The sequence below is a fragment of the Lethenteron reissneri genome, chromosome 28, assembly GCF_015708825.2.
Source record: "Lethenteron reissneri isolate LAM-NWPU_2019-01 chromosome 28, ASM1570882v1, whole genome shotgun sequence".
Taxonomy (NCBI): domain Eukaryota; kingdom Metazoa; phylum Chordata; class Hyperoartia; order Petromyzontiformes; family Petromyzontidae; genus Lethenteron; species Lethenteron reissneri.
The window spans coordinates 2,902,521-2,919,102 of record NC_083806.1 but is presented as its reverse complement, the minus strand read 5'-3'; the positions used below and the strand labels follow the sequence as shown (position 1 = coordinate 2,919,102).

Here is a 16,582-nt window from a genome sequence, read left to right as displayed (position 1 = left end):
GAGGATTGGGGGTTCCTCGTTAAAATCATCTGCTGCAAAAAACTTAGCACCAAAATATAAGGTGACCCACAGAAGCCACAGTACAGCTTACAAAACAACCACATGAGCGGAGTTACAGCGCACACCTCAAGCGTTCCTCGACGATTGGGACGAGGAACACGCAACTTTATCCTGCGCTCGCTTATAGTAAACGGCGGACTAACCCTGAGTTTCGTAACACCTAACACACTTAACAGACATTGGCGTGTGTGGATTTACATTTTAATACCGCATTCATTTTTCTGAACATCGCCATTTCTATCAATCGATACTTTTGCACACAAAAATGCAGTCTCGCGATTCCAATACTGCAGTTTCCGTTAAATTCTTATCAAAACAGACGTTGCATAGATAACACTTCTAATAACATATAATACATAAGATGTACAAGCGACCACGCCTGCCACAGCCTCTTCACACAATTTAAGAAATGGAACCAAAAAAAAATCACCAAGCCATTTATACACAGATTTCAACTTTGTTTGCACAACATAGTTGGTATCAAGTAATGGTTCTTTCAAGCACGTAGTACAGAGAAAAGCGAGACCCAAACCAAAGCACATAGTAAGGTCCATCACGAAAAAAGTGCCTGCATTTCTTGTCACGAGGTGTATATTCATGACTAAACTTTGAAAAATGTACAACGTGTTTTGCGGTAGAGTCCAGCAGCGAGCACATGAACTACAGCATCAAAATATTCTGAAGGTACACACACACACACACAGCTAGAGGTCACTACACGTTGTGGCGATTTCCAAAAGCACATGGTTAATGCCAATACAAAGCGGTCAGCAATGCACGGCGACTCCACTCTGTAGTAAAACGCCCGTCGGCCTGTCAAGAAAACATTTAGAATGCCACATGGTAACCAGCCAGGATATTTACATGTTCAACCACATACAATGGGTGTCACTAAAATACTACATTTCATGATGACAATGTTAGGCTTTTCATTTATTTATTTAACCCTAGGCTACACACAGGATTGTACAGCACATAAATCAAGGCATCACAATGTAATTGGAGACCCAAATGTTACATAATGGACAGAACTTCAGATTCTCGTTGCTAAAAATAATATTAAATCACCAATTCTCCCTCTCATCCATCGCTCCAGGTATCCTGAGCTTCAGCGCTTGCGAGAAATAGGGGAAAAACAGCGGGAGTTTTTTATCGTTTATTCTGGGGCTACGTCATGATAGCAGTGTCGTTACTAACGTCTCCTATAAGGAACAATGGCTGAGACAACACCCTGCCACATCCAGCCAGCCTATTGGCCCTGTGCCAATGAGCCACCCATATACCCTGCTCCACATGCAACAGGAAGGACCTCTTTCCACCTTCCCTCGATTTGCCAACACTGCCCCCTGGCGCCGAAAAGCGGGAGTCTCCGAGCTCGAGCTACTGCCGAAGCTACACAAATTACAACTCAACTTTTCCAATTGCTCAAGACTTAGATGGGACCTTTGGTAAAAGTTGTAGGTCTAAAATGCACAGTGTTGCAGGGAATGAGACTGAATTTAGTCCTGTTGTACTACCCGCCATGCGTTTCCAAAACCTGTCGCCAGAGGCACTGCCCAATATTTTCAGATCATGATTCACCAAGGACCACTTGCAGGCATGGGTAAAACACGAGCAGTTACTAATTGGTCACGAGATCGTGGAACCAACATATGCAGACTATCAGGGAACTGCACTCTCTTCCCAGGTCGCATTTAACAACGGCAAGAGACCCAGCTGCGAGCTACCCGCTCTCCGTTGTGTCGCTGGAATATCCGATCCCTCGACGGATCGCTTGACGGGTCAATCGCCTATTCAGAGCAGCGGCAGCTTGGCTGGGAGACCGTCGGCTGGCGGAGGAGCTGCTGCCACCACGGGTGCGGCCAGCACCGACATCGCTGCCACTGATACAGAGGGAGTCGCTTCCGCTTAACCGCTCGTCGCCGCTTGCCGCTTGCGACGATCGCCGTCTCTTACGCGTCGCTTTATCTACAGTCCTGGCTGGCGATTGGCACAACACGGAACGGCGGAGGCTGGCGCGGGTGATAGTCGGGGTACTCGACCGACCGCCTTCGACACAAGTCTCTGAAGGTAAAGACGGCATGCCAGCCTCATCTGCACTTGTTCTGTCATCAGAATCTACTTCCTGCCGACATAAAATTTTAGCTTGGGGTTCTTGGTCATCGGAATTGCTTTGGTTGAGGTCTTTTCCAGGTGAGCTGCCCGTCATGTTGTGTTTATACAGCTGTGTTTCTCCATCAGAACTATTGATATGTTCACTTGGGCTTTTAATTTTTGCTGGTCTTCCCACTCTCCTCTTTACGACATCTGAATGACCAGCTTTTTTTTGCGTTTCCAAGTCCTTCCTTGACAAGGACTTATTTTTTTCACGTTTGTTAACTTCTTGACTACTCGACCTGAGATTCAGTCTTCTTCTTGCCCCCAGCATGCCCGACGACCTTTTCGTATCGCGCGATTTGATGCCAGACCTGGTTCTTATAGGGCTCCTTGGCTTCTCCTTGCCCGTAGCACTGTCCTGGCATTCCGTATGGCTTTGTACAATGGCATTCAAATCGGTTTTCCTCTTGCGGCCTGGTTTACCCATCCTCTCCTCCTTCATCACGGGCTTAACATCAGGCAGCTCTCTACCATCTACAGTATTTTCGGAGTCCTCTGCATCACAACCTGATGGCGTGTCCTCGTGCAGAACTTGCTTAAGGGGTTTCTCAATCTCTGCTGCTTCCACTTCTCGAGATCCATCATCTGCCGGGCCAGCTGGCAATGCTTCTGCTTGTGGATGAGACTGACGTTGGATGTTGGCCACCTCTAAATCATCAGTCAAACCGGCATCCGTGACGGGAGAGGAACCAGCGCGCTGCGTGCTCACTTCCAGGGTACCCGGACTTACGTTCACAGTCAAACTAGAACTAGAGCCATTGTTACAGATTTCAGCAGATGCGTCCAAATTGCCTGTGGCTGGCAAATCAGCTTGTTCTACATCCTTGGCGACCGGTGAAGCACTATCAGACGGGTCTTCCATTAATAGCACTGGACTGTTTAACTGTTCATCTCTTACGGATGGATTTACACAGTTAGCATTAATAACGCAAGGCACATCCAAATTGGGTGAAATGGTATCAGTTTGTTTTAAAATATCATTTTTAAATTTCAATTCTTGTGATGTTATCGTTGACGTGAATTTATTATCTGCAGAAATTGTAGCATGCAAAGTTTGATTTTCCTTGTCAAAATGTGGGCTTTCCAATGTTTCTAATGCATCGATGCACTTTGCTGCGCTTTCTTCAAGCTGCTCGGGATTTTCTGGCGTGCTTTCAAGAGATTCATTTGTGCAGTCTCGAGTACCCGCTGCATCAGCATGCGTCATTACACTGCGCGTACTACGTTCAGAATCGTCAATCTCCCTTACGCCACTGACAACCGGGGAAGTAGCCACGGCAGTTGCGGTACAGCAATTTTCCATCATGGAATCTGTTGTGGCACCTTCTTCCAAAACGTCTCCTTTGTGTGCATCAAGAAGCTCCTCCCTACCCTGACTCGGAGCGGACGCGGGTTGGCTCTCCTCCGGATGACCGCTCATGGCCGAGTCGCTGCCCGATGCTTTTGAATTTTGCTCGGCAAAGGAGCAGCCGGTCCCCTGTTGCAAGCTCGCAGGGGAATGCAAATTTTCGCACGCTCGGTCGGACGCTTCACTCAGTTCTTGTGTGCAGTTACTCGCGCTTTCAAGCAGTTTACTGAAATCCGGCTTGTCAATGGTCATATCGCTTTCGTCGTGCGGAACTGCGTCAGATTGGTCAATTTCCTGAGAAGAATCTGCCGCCTGGCTGGTGTCTGACCTGCGGCACGGGCGGCCTCTCTTGCGCGTCTTGGCGAGAGCGTCGTCTTCCGGCTGCGTCTCCTGCGTTTGAATTTCCTTGGCGGCATCGTCACCTTTCGGTTCGTCGGCCTTTGTTAATTTCACATCTTGCTTGCTAACGTTAGCTTGCTCCTGAGCAGTAAAGAACGAAGGAAAACAAATGTTAGGTTCGAGTAATTCCAACTATGGACTGTCGTTTATGCTGCCTTGTCGAAGGCAGCTCCGCCTTCACCAACCCACACTGACCAGCATGGTGAAGTATGGTGACACAACCCCCATGGCCCGCACGGCGTGGGGAAGCGCTCATCTAGCAGTGGATTGACAAAGGGCTTTACATGTACGTATATACAGATTTAAGTGAATAACAATGTCAAGACACTATGCCTCCCTGACTATTTGCAGCCGAATTCACATTCCAGTGAGAATTTCTGCAGAATTTTCTTGAAGCTTGCTTACCTTGGTGCTCTTGGGTTCCTCCGTCTCGGCTGCAATTGACGCTTCGAGGTACTTCAGAGCGTATCTTTCTATTGGAGTCAGCTGTGCACACAGGAAAATAGCCTCTTAGCCAACAACTCAAACGGCTCCATTAACAAAAAGCACTCTCGCACTTTAACAACAACATTGTGCAATGGAAGCAGACAATTTGACGGCAGAGCGTGTATACATTCAAGTGCTGAAACTTCCTGCGTTCTGGCATTTTTCCAGAATTTTACTTGCAAAGTGCTCGTAATGGAATTACAAAAACTCTACATAAACACACAGTGGAGCGGTGATGCGGCGGACAGCGCACCGTGCTAACTCCGATTGCCAGCCACGGCTAGCGTCCGTAGCGAGTTATATCCGAACCGGCGCTGAAGGCCTTCCCCGGGTGCATACACCAGGCGGTACCGACCGGTGTGCTACGGTCAAACAACCCGCACGAGCAACACGGCGCAGGGAGGCCTTCACCAAGTAGCGGATTAACAAAGGGCTGGAAGTGACTATCATAATAAACACAGCAAGTCCGTACGCTGGTTTACATCATCCGACGTGAAGTCAATTGGTCAACCGTGCGAACAAGTGACCTCGGAGGTGCCTCGCGCCGACCTCACCTGCTGCACGAGTGCGTTGATTTCCTCCTCGGCTTTGGAGGGCTCCTCCTCGTCACGGCCCTCTCCCCCCACTCCACCCTCCTCGCCGTCGTCGGCCGCGTTCTCGTTAAACTCGGCCAGCTCGGCCACCTGCTCAGCCCGGGCCTGGCTCGCCGCTCGGATGTCCTCCTCATCCTCCGCTTTGCCCAAAGCCTGCGCACGCAGAGAGCACGCAGAGCGCACGCCACCCTTCGCTAACCACAAACAACTCCTAAACACGGGTTCATTCCTACTGCAAGCTATTCATACACATCCCCAAATGTAATTCTAAACAGAGTGGGTCAACGTTGCTGGCGTTATGGTCCACATTTTCCGAATGTATAAAATTACCCACAAATTACTCAATAGGAATCACACAAAGCAGCAATCATCACCCCCTACTGGCAGATTGTTGCCAAATCGCAGGCCAGGTGCTGAGGGTGCCCTTTGAGCGTTTTGAGATGCGACGGCGATGCAAGTCGCCTGTCGCGTATAAAGTGCTCAGACGCCCGTGCGTGAAGGACGCACTCTCTCAAAAACACATCCCTATCGTTACGAGAACTGTCGAGTTGAGGCTGTGGAGAGCCCAGGGCTACGCACCAGCTCCAGGATGTTGGTGTCCTTGGAGGGAACGGCGCCGTCCTCCTCGGTGGAGGGGGCTTGCTTCGGCACCGCCTCTGCCGCCTCCTTCTTCGAGGCATCCTCCATGCCCACCGGCATTTCAAACAACTCCCGTATCGTTTGCTAAGGAACAAAACCAAACAACAGCATGCCGCTTGTAAACCGCCAGTGTACACTCTTTTTATTGCGCTTTGCAGAAGTAGCTTATGTTTCTAATAATTTGTAATTCAGTCGTAGTTAAATGTAATCAGAGCACCACAGCAATGCATGGATAAAGATATAACAGTTTTTAAATATAACAAATCCATCACAAATGGATCAAGCTACTTATACAAGTCTCATCTTTTAAAAAATGCATCCGTATTCAGTACGCCTTCCATACAACCAGACAATCTGCAGGGAGTAGGGCAAATGACCACTGCAGCACCTGTTTGAAGTAAGCAGTGGTGAAGTTGCCACCCTCGATGGCCACGTCCCCCAGCATGCGCTTCTGGTTGGCCTTTTTCAGGATGTTCTCTTCCACGGTCCGCTCGCTGATCAGCCTGTTACAAGAGGAAGTATCTCAATTTGACGACGCTGCACACGCAACAAATATGTACAAAACTGCGTGAACTGCAACAGCTCCATATAGCAGCAGTGCCTAGAGTCTTAAGCTGAACAAACGATTACCTAGCACCTTTAAGCGAGTATGTGGCAAACCGTAGTGCAGGAGGATACTTGAGGTAAGGACCTGTATATGTGGACATCGCGAGTCTGGCCGATGCGGTGGCAGCGATCCTGAGCTTGCGCGTCCATGGTGGGGTTCCAGTCGCTATCGTAGAACACCACCGTATCGGCACCGGTCAGGTTGACGCCTACGCCGCCACTCCGCGTTGACAGGATGAAGCAGAAGATGCGAGCGTCCGCGTTGAAGCGGTCCATGAGAAACTAAAAGACATTAACCGCCAAGCGTCACCGGATACCGTACAGGCACGAGACAGCGAGTCACAACCGCTCATTTCAATCGACCGCAACAGCACCTGTCTCTGTTCGACGCGCGTTGTGCCGTCCAACCGAAGGTAGATGTAGCCATGGAAGTTTAAGAACTGCTCCAAAACATCGAGCATGCGCGTCATCTGCGTGAAGATGAGCACACGGTGGCTGCCTGCTTTGAACTTCCGCAGAAGGATGTCCAGTGTCTGAAGCTTGCCTGCAAACACAAACGCGCAACTTAAGAAAACAACCGCTTGTATCCCAATTCGCAATAACTGTGATTTCACTGTTTAGCACACAATAAGACGCGGCTGTTCCAGGTGGACAACCGAGCCGAAATGTGGCAACTCACCACAGTCGTACTGGATGAGTCGCAGATCGGGGAACTGTGTGCGCATGTTGCAGAGGATGCGGTGCAGGCCGGCTGAGCGTGGCGACATCTCTTCATGCAGACGCTGCCACAGAGCCTTCTCCTTCTGCAGCATGGAAGGCGGGGGGTGGGGCGCGTGCAGCGAGATAGGCGGAGACTCCACGGGCGGCACCACAAAGATAAACCTACACGCCAGCGTGAGAGCCGACACGCACAACACATTGTCCCAACATCCCGAGACACAACACGCCCCCGAGAGAACCTCACGTGCCGCAAAAGGCACGGCGCACCTCTTCATTTGACTTGCATTTTTTTCGCTACTCAACACCAGATTTGCCATACGCGGATGGTACACTTTTCAAGCAGGTTAATTCCCGTCATCAGTTTGGTCGCTTAATAAGGAGATGCACATGCCTTTCTATTATTTCTTTCAGCTCCCTCAACCTCTGCTCCGAGTTGATGCAGAGACTTTGCAGAGTGCTCGTTTGACTCCAGTAAACATCCGGGTGGCTGGGCTTGCAGCACTGCCGCACACTGCGACAGTGCACGTAGCCGGACCACCGCCAGGCGCCCTCTGTTACAAAACAAACCGCAATACATATTTAGCTCTCGATTGTACTCAGATGGAAGAAAACTACAAAAAAAAAAAATATCTAATATAGTGAAAGTGAAAAACTAGTACAAGTGACCACATTATTGCAGTTATGAGTTAGTTATCTGGTAAAGGGGTCAAACAAAAAGACGTCAAGAGGCAAATGCCAGCTTAGTGTCCATCAGGGCCACCACAGATAACCAGCCACTCAAAAAACCGTAAACAAGCGCACGCACAGGAAAACAATTAAACTAAAAAGACACCGAGAGAAAGATCCATAAGAATTTATGTTTAACACTGAGGCCCCGTGCACTCGGTGTGCGCTCGGTGTGAGCAAAGTATCACAGGAGATGGTGCGTGGATGTGCTGTGGCACGAGAGGGCCCCACCGTGGTGGTGCGGCCGCGAGCCCGTCTGCGTCGCGCTGCTCGACAGGTTACACATGCGCAGCACCTCGGTGCCGTAGATGGGTTTGGGGGCGCAGCGCGCCTCGTTGATGCGGTGAATGCGCTCCAGCCGATCCTGCTGCCGCTGAGCTCGCAGCTCCTCTACTCTCAACTTTACGTTTCGCACGCAGACAGACGCAGAAGAAACACAGTCACGTTTTCACACCCGATAAAGACACCACCGTCAACCTGGCCTCTGTGGCAGGACGCGCAACGTCACAAGCGACATCCCCCGGGGGGGTCGAACAGAAGCACGCGATATGGACGAGCAGAATTATTTTTCGAGAAACACGTGCAGTCAAATTGGCTGTCAATTTGTGTCAGTGTGGTTGATATCTGCAGACATGAAAAACTAAGAGAATGTATTAGAGACACACTGGGTCATTGGGTGAAGGGTTAAAAAGTATTTCAGCTGTCTAAACACGCATATATAATAAGCCTAACTCTGAAGCGTCTCCTTGCATAACTAAAACATAAATTGTAGCCCATCAACCTATCGACAGTAATACATTTTTGCATTGAATGGGGTCCCATATTTTACACGTATTTCTCTTGCCAGTGACACCTGGTAATCAAACAGCATTTGTTTAACGAGTCAGACTGTCGATGAGACCGAAAATGTAAAAACCAGTATGGGGTTTTCTTGATAAAATCAAATACTAATTGATATAATTTATCTGGAAAGCCAATCGGCTTATAAAAGCTACACCTTTATTTCGGCACTGATTCAACCGAACGGAGCAACGGTTTATAAATGCTTTTAACCCATAAACGTTCCACGGCAACGCACAATGAGCTTAGTGCCAGAGCAAGGAACAACATAGCTGGACCTTGCTCCCAGTTTATCCTCCTGTGCACCGGGGCCCCGACCGTGTTGATGTGTGAACGCCCCCTTACCAAGTAAAGCGGTGACCTCTTTGCCGGCTTTTTTGGCGCCGGTGCCTCGGCGGCAGAAGCGCTATCCTTGCGTTTGGACGGGGCCTCCTCGGCCGTGGCCTTGCGATCCACGCTCCGGGTCGTAGGACCTCTGGTCAGCGGCGCAGCCGCGGGGACGGCTGACGACCAAAACCGAAATGCGGGCCGTCGTCAGTCCACAAAGCAACGTCACGATACGTAAACAACAATAAAAACGCCGTCGACAAAATGCACCGATGTAATCTCTCCAGAAAGAAGACTTAAATGGAGCAGAAAACACAACCATTTACACCATTTTAAAACAGCAAGGTAATTATTAAGAGTAAATAAAAGAGGCATTAAGAGTTAGGAATGTTACAAAATTACTTAAAACGTGAGAATTATGTGCCGTTTGCCCCAAGCTACAAAAACACAATAGTATCCCACCTTAGCAGCGTTACCTTTTAGGCCTGGCTTGGCGACCTGCGGCGAGGCAACCGGCGTGACCGTGGGAACCCTAAGCAGGGGGGTGCCGCTGCTTTGTGTCAGCATCCGGGCCGGCGGGGCGTGCGGCGCAGGCACAAAAGGAAGCCTCACAGGCGGGCAGACGGCGGCGGTAGAGAGACGTGGGGCAGCGCCTAAGGTGGCAGTGGCGGCAGCGGAGGCGGCAGCGTGGGCGGCAGCGTGGGCCGCAGCAGGAGTGACCTGCCTAACTAAGCCAGCTGAGCCAGTAGAGGTGGCAAGTGGAACTGCAAAGGGCATGCATGCATCAGGAAGAGTGGAGGAGAGGGAGCGGGTAGAAAAGCCACAGCAAGTTGAGAGGTTATGAGTTTCCCGCAGGGTTAGCGAGAATGAAGCTTGTCAAAGCGTAACGTTTGTAAACGCAGACGTGTTAACTGATACAATTATGGACATTCAAACATTGTTTTGTTCCCTCCAACAGTTATCATTATTTCCCATTAGAGAATGTTTTACCAGTAAAATAACCAGATATACGCTTGCATAGGTGTTTACAGGTATTTAGACGATCATGACAACCACACATCAACCATCAATATCACATTACATATAGACAATATACAATAAAATGGTAATGTATAAATATACCTGTTCAAATATTTGGATTTAAACACAAAACAAAGAGGAGTTCTGTAGAGGATGTAGATGGGATTACCTGCTATGGTTCTCGCTGGCATCGAGATGGCAGCACCTGCCAACTGCTGCTGGGGTAGGGTGGCCATGCCAATCTTGGTGTTGCCAGGCTGGGCAAGGACCTGTGTCTGTGACACGGGTTTCACCATATGCACCACGCCACCTGCCACGCAACAGCGACAAGCAGCCACGCGCTATTACACAATGCTTTATTCCAGGTTGAGCAGTAAACCAACTTTCGTTGAGACCAAGAACATATTTCAGACACTCGTAAAAAGAGTGGGAAAAGTGCAGCACAGGTCATACTGGACAGATAAACAATTGGTTTGTGAAATGGCATCACATTTTCTGAATAACTATTACAGAACAGCAACAATGTAATGAATAAAATAAACGCTGTATACATTTCATGGAGAAAAAATAAAGAAACGTGTTCATCAAGAAGGGAGCCATGCTCTCCTACCCTGTATGTGTATGTGCTGGGGTCCGGGAGCGAGGGTACGGATTGGGCTGCAGGCCAGCGTCAGTTTGTTGCCTTGGATGTGCAAGGTGAGCGGCTGCCCTGCCTGGCCCTGGCTGTTGGCCAATGCGGCCAGCTGAGCGATGCTGATGACTTCCCCGCCTTTCAAAACAACAACACACTCAGCATTAGGGCCAGAAAACGTCCATTGAAGCACCAACATCTTTGATCAATGATTTGGTTCACGGTTACAAGTTAATTTTATATTATTATATTCTAACTTAGAAAAGAATCATGTTTAACGCCTCATGTCGAGCATTCTCTACACATTGACTAAAAGGCCATTCATTGTTGCGGTCTACCATGCCGGAGAGGTTAGTATATTGGCACTCTTCCATGTGCAGTCATGTTTGCGTTCCAAGTTAATAAGTTAACAAAGTGGTGTCCTGCTGAAATGAGCATTGAGACTGTGCTCGCCCTCCTGTTTACAGCCATTAGCCAGTGATGGAAATTCTGCATTTCCACGCAGAGCACAACCACGGTTGACTTCCTCACGAAGTGGTGGTACTATATACCGACCCTAGCAGGACAATGGACCGAGCCAACCAGAAACCAGAGGATGTGAACTAGCAACATTCCAATTGTGTGAGCTGCTCACTCGATAACTAAAAACCTCCTGGCCGGATTATAACTGGTCAAATCATAAAATAAGAGACAATCTCCGATTAATATTACCGAATTTGAGCGAGCAAGGGACATATCTGTACCCCAGAGCTCCTATGGGCATTCCCTCACGTGCCCAGCACGTGTTGCTGGGCGAGATGTAAGGAAGGGGCACGTTTAATTATTATTCCCACTCGTGTCACCTTGCGGCTCACGGAGCAGAGCCACCCGGAGCTTGTGAGGGGTGTTGGGGGGTTAGAGGCGATGGTGTGTGAGAGAGCATGATCAAGTCGATGATTACACCGTGCCTTTTTTAAGCTTCACCACCACAACAACTCGCATTGTGTAAATGGTCCTTTCGCACTCGGGGTGAGATATTGCAATGGGTTCAAAATGATTAAAATTGTCACGAGGTTTCAATACAGGCAGTCAACCGCTGATCTCAAATCACTGCATGGGTATATGAGGTTTTATTGTACCATTACAATTAACTGCTGTTTTAACATCAGCAGGTGTTGTTTTCCTCAACTACATATTACAGTTTAGGCATAACCATGCATCACTTAATGAACACAGAACTGTCATTCAATATACAAGTGCTTTCAGAAGCCATTTGGTTTTTACACAAGTGCTAGAACATGGAATATGCCAAATCCACAGATATGACATCATCGCTTTATTCGTTTACACGTAAAAGAGATGCAGGGAGGAGCCTTACTGGGTAGCCGTGCCTGCGTGTGTGGGGTCAGAACCACCCTCTGCTGCACCACTCCACTAGGCAACGTGTACCCAGTGACGAGCTGGGCCCTCTGGCCCTGAATTGCCAGCGGCGCCATGTGGCTGGCCTGGGCCACCAGCCGCAGCGGGTTTGTAGGGTTCACGGGCGAGGACGTGGGGGTCAAGGTGGTGGCGACAGCAGGGTTCACAGCCGAAGCTGCATTGCGAATTATTTGGCCTCCGCTCGCCTGATGCTGCTGTATGGGAACTGCGGCGTACATGCGCGGGGCGTGCGCCAAGGCAGTTCCTGGTGAACAAAAAAAAAAGGCCATGTCTTCAGTCACACAATGACAAAACAAACTGGACTATAACGTGCAAATCTCCATTTTCTGCAGGGCATTAACAAGTGAAGACACAAAACCGGTGGAATCTTACCCTGGGTGGTTACAAAGTGGGTGGTGGGTCGAATCTGGGGCTGTCCCTGCAGATGTACGGTGGGGGCGCGCTGTGTGCCATCGATGACCAAGCCCTGCATTGCACAGAGGTTCCACAATATTAAATTACAATGCCTAAGAATAACTGTTAAAACTGTTGCTTATTAACATCTTAAGAGCTCCTACCTGTGACAGCCTCAATAGGGTGGGGGAAGCGGCAGCAGTGAGCTGGGTCCCCTCTGCAGTAAGGCCATGAGCGACCCGCTGTGCCTGCAGCATGGCCTGGGTTCCATCGATGGCAATCCCTGGTGCGAGCCTCTGCAAGGTCGGGGATGCCACGTGCTGCGTCAGCTCTGAGATCAGCCTGGGAACCACGGGCACGGGGGTCTGTGCGAGCGGTGCCACAGGCCGGGTCGTGTCAATGATGGCGCCCAGCGCCTGCCTCTGCACCACGACCGCTGGAGAAGCCACTCGCTCCACGGCACCGACGCTCTTCTGTCCCGCAGCCACGGAGTAGACATGCGCAGCCCCCGCCACCTCCGGCACCACGCCTTGCAGAAGCCTTTGAGGCAGGCCCGGTGAGGGCAACTGCTCTGTGCTAACCCCCGCGATCAGCCTTTGTGCCACAGCAGCCGGAGATGCCGTGGGTAAAATCCCATCTGTGGCGGTAGAAGGCAGAGGTTTCTGCAGGCTGTTCTGCACCAGTGATTTGGGTGCATTGACCATGACCACCGTACGGCCCTCTGACTTCTGCACAGGTTGCACCATTCTGTAAAAAACAAACCAATGTCCTTGCTGTTAGCATGTCACATCACACAACATATTGCGCAATTACAACAAACCAGGGATGCAACGATAATAATAACAAAATACACATTGTTTTTTAAAATAATAATTTATGCCACATTTAAAAACATGCCCACCTCTGCAGGCAACACCACAACACCCATTCGCACATCCGCCCACGCCTGTGGCCCCAACCCCAGGGATAACCTGTTGCTGCTGGCGACAACAAGAAAGTCAAAGTTGTTGAAGACACTAATGATCCAACCTGGTGATAACAATTATTATGTTGCTGCTGTTGACGACACTACCACTGCAGCTACTGATGCTCATAACGACGCTGTTGCTGATGGGAGGCTACGTGCCATTTCAATATTATCTCCTCGTGTGCAAGGCTTTTCTTTGGTACTCTGGTTTCCTCCTACTTTCAAAACACAATAATTGCCAAAAAACTCCCGAAGCAGAACCTCTGAAAAAAAAATATTTATACGCTGTGAGGCTTCATGAATAAAGTAAAGATATGGCTAATTAGTAAGATTTGTCACGAAAACAAAACATGCCAATTCATTACTAGTTCACACCGGTGCGTTGGAGAGTAAACCAACGACATTCATAACTCTGGCTCTCCGCCTGATGATGCTCGTTGTAAATTACTGGCGAAACTTCGCACTCGAATTGTAAATGTTGTGGGATTTTACTCTCCAACACACCGGTGTGCTGTTTTAGGAACGAATTGGCATGTTTTGTTTATGTGACAAACCTTACTAATTGGCCGTGTCGGGTGGCGACTGGTTTAAACGACATTCGTATTTACGTGATCCATCCCAAAAAATACCTCAATATGGATAATAAACACATTGTACACCAACATGGCTTGCGGGTGGAGAGGCACGCAGTGTGTGGAGGGGGGGGCTTCCTCAGAGCGCTGCTGCACCTGTTAACCTTCATGCGGACGGGCTTGGGCCGGGGCGGGGGGTCTGGAGCAGTGGAGATCTCCTCGATCAGCTTTCGAGTCACCTTGCGGTTGGGTAGGAACACCTCGGCCTCATAGCGCGAGAGCTGGTTCTCGGCGTTCACCAGATCAAATATGGACAGGTCCACATGCTGCAGGGAGCACAAACCACAATGTGGTCATAAGTCACCTCAGGAATTTATGTCAAATCAGCTTTTATGATAGTTTATCAGTCGAGACACATCACAATGGTTAATATATAAATGTATATTTGGGTAGGTTACTAGTCAAGTCAATTTATTTTTGGTTAACGGATGGTGTCTTCCTAGCACAAATATGCCATCCAAAGTGCCACAATGTTGACGAAACATTATATTGATCGTTGTTAATATTTAAGTCGGCTAGAAGCAGAACTGTAGTGAATTACACAATGGGTATAGCGTGACAGGGAGTTTGCTAGCGGGGCTTACCCGCCAGGGATCGTATTCCAGCGCGGTCAACACGAGCGAGGCGGTGGTGTAGCAGATGCCCTGCGTGATGAAGGGCGACGTGATTGGCCGAGGGTCAAACAGGTTGGGGTGGTTGCAAACTTTGCGAAGCTGCATGAGGATGTTGATTACACTCATGAAGTGACCGCTCGCCAGAGTCTCTCTTGTTCTGAGAAAACAAAATGATCCACGTGATTAATGTATACATAACCCAAGTCCCTTATGTACACGCCTCATCAGTGAGTAGCACCATGAGCAATATCGTCAATTAGCCGAGTAATTAAAACCAGGAACATTAACCCCAACTTGTAAACTAGCGAGAGACTGTACGTACGTGGCTTGCGACATGAAGTCGTCGTAGAGGTAGCGCTGCCGCTTGGACAGCCGGCACCGCACAATGTGCTCGTACTTCTTTGGCATCTGCTTCTCAACGTCCATTTTTATTCTCCTCAGCAGAAAGGGACGCAGAACCTAACAGGAGACAATGATAGCAACACACATTCAGCAGCCCCTCAAATGGACCTTCCACACGGACTTACATTCAAAATATGCAGGTACCATGAACTGACAATGCTAAATAAATGGAACACGAGGATACAATACTAATAAACACAATGGATATAGTAAATATAAACATATACCTACACCAGTTGTTAAATCTCTGGACCAGCGAACCTACTTGTAAAACCCTCAAAAAAAATGTGCAGACCACCATGCACCAATTACCTATTTCTCAAAATTTAATTGTTCACAAAAGTTATATCTGCAGCGATTGTACAGAGCACTTCCCACGACCTGGGGACCACAACTTGGCAAGCACTGGCCTTTGCAATACAAACTCAATAAAACGCCTTTTGCACACGCTGGCCACAAAATGCATCGGAAAGCACAAATGTATATTATGTGCATGCGTGCATTGCACCACACCTTGTGCAGACGTTTGACCAGGCTCTCGTTGTACTCCTGGCTGCCTTCGATCATGCCTGTGAGCGGGTTGGAGAACCACTCGCGGAACTCGCGGTGCGACTGGAACACGTGCGGCATGAGGAAGTGCATGAGAGACCACAGCTCCATGAGGCTGTTCTGCAGCGGCGTCCCTGTCAGCAGGAGCCGGTGTTGGCTGTACACAGTGGATTTGGAAATGTGACTTTGAGAGTGACTCAAGCAGCAAAGGTACATCTACGTTCTCGACTTAAAGCCAAGCTCTGAGCACATTATTCACCCAGCGTAAGGAAGACGGCACATCACATTACAATCTTATTCCATAAAAACCTTTAACGTGCCACCAACAACGTAATGTCTTACAGTATAAAGCTGAACATTAAAATCTGACCTGTTGAAGTTAAGCAGTGACTGCCATCGCTGAGACTTAAAGTTCTTAATATTCTGAGCCTCATCCAAGATGAGGTACTTCCACTTCTTGCGACGGAAGGCCTGGTGATCCTGCAGCACCAGCTTGTAGGACGTGATGCACACGTGGAACGCATTGGGCCTGGTCCAGCCCTGCGCATTGCCAACCACACACAACAACAATGCAGCGACTACAATGGACACACCACAAACGTATTGGCAACATCAAAAACATGAACTGCACTGAAGGTAACATAAGAGGAGGTAGCAAGTGTGGCCATCACAAAAAATGGTATAAAATGTAATTCTCATTGCAGCAGGTTTTTAAATGGGAAGATACAAACCTGTCTCTTTTGCTTCCTCTCCTTGGGTACGCCATAGTAGGTGAGGATTTTAAACGCAGGAAACCACCTCTTGAACTCCATCTCCCAGTTTAACATGACGCTTGTTGGCACCACGACCAAATGGGGACCCCAGTTTCCTGGCAGCAGGGACGACATCACCCATTACATATGCTCTTGCACGTCCCACTCACAGGCAACAATCTTTATGTATGTCCGTTTGCATATTTGTTATAAGATCTCTACAATCCTCAATTGAAAATTTGAATGTAAAGCGCTGTCAAGACACTTGAAAAATAGCTTTACAAAATAGCACATATTTATTT

General features: G+C 48.9%; 1 protein-coding gene across 1 annotated transcript in view; it reads right to left on the bottom strand.

The window, feature by feature from the left end:
• Nucleotides 1-247: 247 nt before the first annotated feature.
• LOC133348763 (helicase SRCAP-like) overlaps nucleotides 248-16,582 on the bottom strand; it is a 28,305-nt gene continuing 11,970 nt past the window's right edge. The window contains exons 16-38 of the mRNA XM_061561736.1: nucleotides 16,260-16,396; nucleotides 15,899-16,068; nucleotides 15,493-15,685; nucleotides 14,900-15,036; nucleotides 14,548-14,734; nucleotides 14,060-14,229; nucleotides 12,529-13,111; nucleotides 12,344-12,437; nucleotides 11,910-12,215; nucleotides 10,532-10,690; nucleotides 10,091-10,231; nucleotides 9,378-9,665; nucleotides 8,920-9,077; nucleotides 7,966-8,134; nucleotides 7,400-7,559; nucleotides 6,968-7,170; nucleotides 6,663-6,832; nucleotides 6,374-6,570; nucleotides 6,071-6,185; nucleotides 5,623-5,766; nucleotides 5,005-5,196; nucleotides 4,370-4,450; nucleotides 248-4,045 (exon numbers count right to left, since the gene is read on the bottom strand). Of these exons, the coding sequence (XP_061417720.1) occupies nucleotides 1,784-4,045; nucleotides 4,370-4,450; nucleotides 5,005-5,196; nucleotides 5,623-5,766; nucleotides 6,071-6,185; nucleotides 6,374-6,570; nucleotides 6,663-6,832; nucleotides 6,968-7,170; nucleotides 7,400-7,559; nucleotides 7,966-8,134; nucleotides 8,920-9,077; nucleotides 9,378-9,665; nucleotides 10,091-10,231; nucleotides 10,532-10,690; nucleotides 11,910-12,215; nucleotides 12,344-12,437; nucleotides 12,529-13,111; nucleotides 14,060-14,229; nucleotides 14,548-14,734; nucleotides 14,900-15,036; nucleotides 15,493-15,685; nucleotides 15,899-16,068; nucleotides 16,260-16,396 (6,416 nt within the window). The 3' untranslated portion in view covers nucleotides 248-1,783. The remainder of the gene's footprint in view (nucleotides 4,046-4,369; nucleotides 4,451-5,004; nucleotides 5,197-5,622; nucleotides 5,767-6,070; nucleotides 6,186-6,373; nucleotides 6,571-6,662; nucleotides 6,833-6,967; nucleotides 7,171-7,399; nucleotides 7,560-7,965; nucleotides 8,135-8,919; nucleotides 9,078-9,377; nucleotides 9,666-10,090; nucleotides 10,232-10,531; nucleotides 10,691-11,909; nucleotides 12,216-12,343; nucleotides 12,438-12,528; nucleotides 13,112-14,059; nucleotides 14,230-14,547; nucleotides 14,735-14,899; nucleotides 15,037-15,492; nucleotides 15,686-15,898; nucleotides 16,069-16,259; nucleotides 16,397-16,582) is intronic.